The 6,936-nt window shown below is 39.8% G+C and overlaps 1 protein-coding gene across 1 annotated transcript; it reads right to left on the bottom strand.

The window, feature by feature from the left end:
• Positions 1–1,490: 1,490 nt before the first annotated feature.
• Positions 1,491–6,852, bottom strand: dld (deltaD). Its single transcript, XM_035531541.1, is given in 20 exon segments — positions 1,491–2,306; positions 2,399–2,498; positions 2,598–2,994; positions 2,996–3,410; positions 3,527–3,743; positions 3,892–4,089; positions 4,209–4,283; positions 4,286–4,331; positions 4,436–4,460; positions 4,463–4,495; positions 5,171–5,255; positions 5,257–5,330; positions 5,333–5,428; positions 5,516–5,576; positions 6,035–6,106; positions 6,108–6,166; positions 6,169–6,247; positions 6,250–6,330; positions 6,440–6,466; positions 6,468–6,852. Coding segments are annotated over 20 exon segments (2,259 nt in total). The 5' UTR covers positions 6,489–6,852; the 3' UTR covers positions 1,491–2,208.
• Between the last annotated feature and the right edge of the window lie 84 nt (positions 6,853–6,936).

Genomic DNA, 6,936 nt, shown 5'->3' with positions numbered 1-6,936 from the left:
GGACAGTACAAATGCTGCTGATTGCTCTAGCATAGGTATGTTGTCCATTTGGCTGAATAATGTCACAATGAATAGTTCATATGTTGTAAGAAGGATCTCAGTGTGTGGTTGATGAGAGATCCACATGTTTGGGGTGATTTGCATTCCTGAACTCACACTGAATGACACATGCACATAAATAGGGAAGTTTAATCAAATATTGTGGACCACAACATTTGGGGGACCTGATTTCTGAAATTCTTACCATCATCTACATGCCCTATTGTTTCTTTATATGCTAAATTCTGTTTGTCCACACAGAGGCATTAAACTGAACTGGTAAGTTAGTGTGCATTCTTTTCCAGTTAAGTATATCACAATAGTGTGTTGGAATGGTGTGTGACAACACTTTGGCAGTTTGAATGCTTTTAATTGTTATGTATGAATGCACTGTTTCCCAATACTTCCCTGGCACAACTCTGAATCACTTGTATATAGCTACAAATGAGATCTAAGGGCCCAGGTTGCAGCAGTTGAAAGGGGGCAGCTCTGCTTTGTGCTGCCTGACAGGTGACCACTAATCCTGAACAAAGGATGGGTCATTGCTGGAGCCGGACACCTTTCTTCTGCTCATGCTCCTTTCTCTCTGCAATCTGTCCAAAATTTAATTTGCCATTAAAGACCTTGGCTGCAGAAATGGCTTTATAGAGATTAAACCAAACAGAATTGCGAGTGAATATGTAGACCATATAGACCAGTAGCACAGCACAATCAACATTTGAACATTTCACAATCAAAAGAAGAGTATGTGCAAAATAGACATAGTTTGTAACAAACTATGTACTTTACTAACCTCACAACGCATCATTTATCATGTCAATAAATATTCCTTTCCAACATATATATATATATATATATATATATATATATATATATATATATGTTGGAAAGGAATATATATATGAACAAGAACAAGAACTGCAAAGATTGTAGTGTAGCAAGGTTTAACTTGTTCTCCCTTATGAATGTTGAAGGAGTGAGAGCATGTGTTAGAATTTATATCAAGACTGGTGATGATGTTAGAATAAGCATTTCATTGATAATTATGAGTTGCTTCATCTTTACACAAAGGATTTATAATGTTATCTTAACAATTTTACTGGCAGAGATATAGTTTAATGTTTATTGTATAAATACATCAAAATGGTGTATACATTTCTACAATTTGATATAGACATTCTTGCAATCTATTGGCCAACCAGATCCAGACATTCTTGGAAATATCTTCTCTTGAGGAATTGGTATTGTAGCGTTGCTGTTAATACATTTTATAAAATAAGATATCTTTTCTATTTTATGTCTTTTTTGTTATGCCTGTTTTTAACTGTGATTATTGATTGGTGCTTTTATGACATTCAGTTGTACACAGTGGTTTTATATAGATATAAGGTCTATAAGGTATGGAAAATTACAGCTGTTGATCCTCTGAAATCTGAGAATATTTATTAAATGACCAGAAAAGAACCATTGCTTTATTAGCTAAAAAGTGTTACAATATGTATAATTCTCTACTCTAGAATACAGGGAGTCCTTGGTCATATTTTATACAGCATTTATTTGGAAAAATATTAAGGTGATTTTCTTCATGAGAAACACATAAAAAAAACTTCCCATAGGTTTTGTCAACACATTTAAATACATTACTGTAGGAAAAACAGTCACAATGACCCGAGTGCCTTATATACAATATACACATTTGCAAAATGAGGAAAAGATTAAATTATATCAAACTTAACTTCACAAAAAACCCACAAACAAATCACAAATAACATTTAAATAAAAAAAGATTACAACTTTATAAAAAACGTATCAGAACTGAACAACTTTGATGGCGGTATTTTCCCTCTTCTCACCTGACCTATGCATCGGACAGGGGATTTAAACAGACACTGCAGTCAGCGCATACTCATACACAGTATCAACTCACTTGAATGTTAAATACATTAAAAAAGCAAACCTCCATAGTGCAATGAGGTAAAAAAAAAAAAAAAAAAAAACATCTCCCTACAGGATGTGCAACAAGTCCATTTGGCACAGTCCTGGGAAACAAACTTTGAGTGTGAGAGCCAGTATGGCCCAACATCCTTTTTCTGCAGTCACTGTGCTTACTTCAGTTGAGAACCAGCTCAGTCTGAATATCACCATTCAACATAAGTCTGACAGCAGCAGTCACATGAAGGAAACCTTCCCTCTGGTTTGAGCAGCATTTACTGGAGTAAAACCTCCTGCAGAGTCTGGTGAGCTACAGCTCTGTTGTGGCATTACACCTGCAAAAGAGAAGAGGGGAGATTTGGTTTTCTGATTGTGGCACTCAGCATTGCAAACTGAAATGTTTGCAGCAACTTGGAGACAAACTCACCTCGGTTTGCAATAATACATTCATCCTTTTCTTCTGATATTACAAAAACAGACTGGTACTTTGTGTCTTTGCTCATAGACTCTGGACATTTCTCTGAAGCCTCACTGAAATTCAAAGATAAAGAAGATTAGGCAAATAATCATAATCCCAGGTACCTAGTCTTGTCTAACATAGCCAGTTCCTTTGACTAATATTTAACAGTGTTTACCTTTTTAAAATGTTTCCTGTGCTTTTCACGTGAGCCATAGGCAAGGGCCTCACAGTTTGGTTCACTGTTCTCCGAGTCCTCTTTTCCCAAGTCCTCCTGTTTTAGTTCATGAACAAGATTATAATCCACTAATGAATAGCGAGACTTGTAACCATTCTTTTCTACACCTGCAACATCACTCTGAAAGTCCACCTTCTTGTTAGTGTTCTTCAGTTGTGTAGTGCCGACAATACTGACAGACAAGTCCTTCTCACGGCTACGGTTGCTGGTTAGGTTGTTCATGGTCTCACTTTCGTTGTGGCCATCGACTTGCTGATTCCTTTGCTGCAGTTTGATGCGAATATACACAACCAGGATGGCAGAGCCAAGCAGGAGCACAAGGACCAGATAATCCAGCACAGACTGCCGTCCACGGAAAAGGGTTGTCAATCTCATCGTCAGAGTACCTTCTATCAGCTCCCTCTACAACAGGCTGTCCTTGAGAATGTTCAGGGAGTAAGAATTGGCAATTACGTCCTCCATATCCAGGAATGCAGGCGCACACATAGCGGTTGTCCCGTTCATGACAAGTAGCCCCGTTGTGACATGGGTTGTGCACACACTTGTTGAGTGGCAGGCTGCAGTTCTTGCTGGTGTATCCGGGTGGGCAGGTACAGGTGTAGTCATTGAGAGCATCCTGGCAGGTGCCACCATTCTGACAGGGGTAACCAGCACAATCATCGATATTATCATCGCAGTGTGCTCCTGTAAAACCTTCTGGGCACTGACAGAGATAGGAGTCCACAATATCCAGACACTGGGCACCTGGGGAAGGATTGAAATAGCATTATTTAATAAACTGATTCCCGCTTCACTGACATCCAGTCTCAAATTTGATAACCAAGACTGAAATCTTCTTGCATCGGAAAGACTCAATTTACCATTTGAACATGGATTGGAGCTACAGTGATCAATCTTCTTTTCACAGTTAAAGCCAGCATAGCTTGCAGGACACTGACAGAAGTATCCTCCATCAGGATTATCAGCACAACGTCCACCATTGAAACAGGGGCCATCAGCACAAGTCATGGCACTCAGTTCACAGTTTCTTCCATAAAAGCCAGGAGGACAGGCACAGTTATATGTGTTCTCAAGATCCTGTGAGACCAAAGGGAAAAAACATAAGGCAAAAAAAAAGGTGTTTAGAGGAACTGGGTATGAAAAGAACAGTGCAATAATACAAAGATAGTACAATATTCTCTATGGTCAAATTTCAGATGTACGACCAAAACCGTATAATACTCACAGTGCAGCTTCCTCCATTTCTGCAAGGGTTGTCAGAGCACTCGTTGACCTGTGTCTCACAGCTTGCCCCTGTGAAACCTGGCCTGCAGGTGCAAGTGTAGCTGCCTTGGCCAGTGTTAGTGCAAGTGGCCCCATTTTCACATGGTTTATGGTGTGTGCAGTAATTAAGATCTGAAACACAAAATAAGATATTAGTTCTCTGTATTTCAATATTCTGCTAAATAGGAAACCAACTAAATAAATTATCAGGAGCATCGTGCTGGTTGTGCATGAAAGTAATTGTTATAACCATTTGTAAACGAGAGTCACCTTGGTTACAGAGAGGCCACCCCAGCCTTCTTGACAGTTACATTGCCACGGTTGCTGGCAGGTACCATGTAAGCAGCCAGGATAGAGCGGATACAGTCATCGCAGTACTTTCCACTGAAGCCAACTCTGCATCTAAGGCAACACACAAGCCAGATTAGAATTTGTCCTCTGTGCAATGCAAAATGTTCATGACACAGAGAAAAAAAAGGCATAAAGAGAGCCATTATCATACATACTTGCATTCACCAGGCTTTTCACAAATCCATGCTCCTCATCACACCCCGGAAGGCATATTGCTGTTGAGAGAAATATTCATACAATTATGGCAACCTCTCTGAAAGAAAGTATTATTCAGGCACAGTCACAGGTGGGTTTGAGAATACATGTTGCTAGTAATCAATGTATTCAGTGAACTAGTTGCTCCTTGTGTAGGTGTCTAACAAAATATGCCTCCATCAACATCCTGGGAAAGAGACCCTGCTTAACACAGTTGCAGCCATACAAAGCATTTACAAACAAAAGCTCATTTTCTCTTAACTGTGGGTCAGAAGTCCCTTTTTCACTGTGGTTCATACAACCCCTCCCTGTAATGTCCCAGAGTCGCTGTAGATAAGGGTGGACAGCTGGTGTACATGGTGCCAGTGCAGGACAGCTGCTCTATTGTCTTCTCTCACTCAGCAGCTGCCCTCTCCAACAATACCTCACCGAACTAAGCCAATCAACGCCAAGCTCTCTGCCAAGTAGCCAATCAGGCATTACATTTCATTTATGGTACGCGTGCCATTATTTGTCCAACGTCCTCGTTTGGAAGTACTTGGCCGAGTATTTCAATAAGTATTTCCGTTATTAAGTAATCATTTCTTCTAAGTTATCGTTTGAATAAACTATTGGAATGCTTGTTTGTTTTTAATGAACGCACTGCCCTTTGCGGAATTCCAACCTGTGGATCTTCAAATCTTTAAGGCACTTACGTTCAGTGCAGTACTGTCCTTTCCATCCGGAATTGCAAATGATCTCTCCGCGTTCTCCACAGGTGAAGTGGCCGAAGGCATCATCCTCGTGGACGGCAGAAGACAGAGCAGCCCTCGCCATAGTAATGCTCATCACATACAAATCTATAAGAATACTTCATTCTGTTCTCCCAATGACTTGTAGATCTTGGGACCATTCTTCACCAACCGTCAAGTGCCTCTGGGTCGTCATACGACTGATCAAACGTTCTGGATTTTCTTAAAAGAGAAGAAATTGTTAATTTACCATTTCGTTATAATACAAAGAGCGTAACGGCTATGTTTAAAAATTTCAATTGGTCTTACCAGTTGATAAATCCTCATTCGAATCTGTATGTAATGCCTCAATAATTAGCGAAAATGTCCCCTGTAGGGTGAAATGAAAAAATCAATAATCGAAGAATAACTGAAGAATAACTGGGTGAAAAACACCCGGTACTGCTAAGACGCTTCTCTTCACATTTGTCCGATCTTCTGTTTTGCATAACGGAAGGGTAGGAATAAATTGAGGTGTGATAGCATTGGGATTCACGCTCTATTTCCCAAATTCACACTTCCTTACTGCTGTAAATGAAAGCTTTCGGAATTTCACGCTGAGCTGACAATTATATTCCATCCTTAGGGATGTCAAGTTTCCCACCCCACCAACATTTGTCGAGATGCTTTAATGAGCCAATCCCGGTTGAATTCACTTTGCCTGAATAGCTTGAACTAATGATGCTTTGCGGGTTGTCCTTAAAATGTAAACCATAAATTTGTATAGTGAAAACAAGCGTGCCTCTAATGAATTTCTATGTAATTATCTTTTATCTAGAGTCACTCAACCGGCCATGTAAATCCAAATGGGAACCGAACAGGGTTGGTGAATGAGTCTGTAATAGTTTCAGGAACTTGGAAAGGAGTTTGATCCGAGAACAGGAGTAACAGTCCCGCCGTATGTGCCATGGAGGCTCGGGACACGTTAACTTGGTAATGCTTCAGGCAAATTCTAAAAAATGTCTTGCATTCAAATTGTTGAATCCCTGATGCGGATCCACGTTACAGCAGTTAGTATTGCCAGTAACTCCTTTCTTGTTAAGAAACTCTTGCAACTTCAATTCAAAAACCCCAGAGCAAAAACCCTGAAAATGAGAAAAGAAATATATACAATTAATTAATTAGAAATGCTATTTTATACTTTTTTCATTTGTGCATGGAATAGATTATCACCTATAGACGAACTTTGCTTACCTGGCTTAGCATGACACAAAGAATGGCAAGCTATCATAAGTCGCTCCATGGTGGTAAAGATCTTCAATAAGATGTTTTACTTCCACGGTCGGTTTGCTCAAAAAGTCATCCAGATTCCAAAAAGGTTTTGGTTTTGAATGCTTCTTGTCTGCGGATGTGTTAATTCACTTTATCTTCTTCTACATGCCATGTAGGTCTTTCTTGTAAAATTGTGGATAATTAAATCCAAACTTTCACAGAAAAGGGTGTTTACTCCACGCTGTCAATACGTCCAGTTCAGTTGTGCTTTCCACATGTAGATAAAGAAAGGAATGCAACCCACTTACAGGGTTGCGCCTGTGTTGTTTACTTTCCGTTGATTTATTTAGCGCGGATTTTGTACGGATCCAAAACTCTTTTCCTTCGATGCTGTTGATTCCATGTGATAGACGGTGTCTAATGTCCCGGTCCGCCTGCTGCCGATTATATACAGAGTGAGCCTGCTAGGGTAATGAGAT

This window comes from Electrophorus electricus, chromosome 11 (assembly GCF_013358815.1).
Source record: "Electrophorus electricus isolate fEleEle1 chromosome 11, fEleEle1.pri, whole genome shotgun sequence".
Lineage (NCBI taxonomy): Eukaryota > Metazoa > Chordata > Actinopteri > Gymnotiformes > Gymnotidae > Electrophorus > Electrophorus electricus.
The sequence above is the reverse complement of the archived record's forward strand: the minus strand, read 5'-3'. Positions and strand labels throughout refer to the sequence as shown.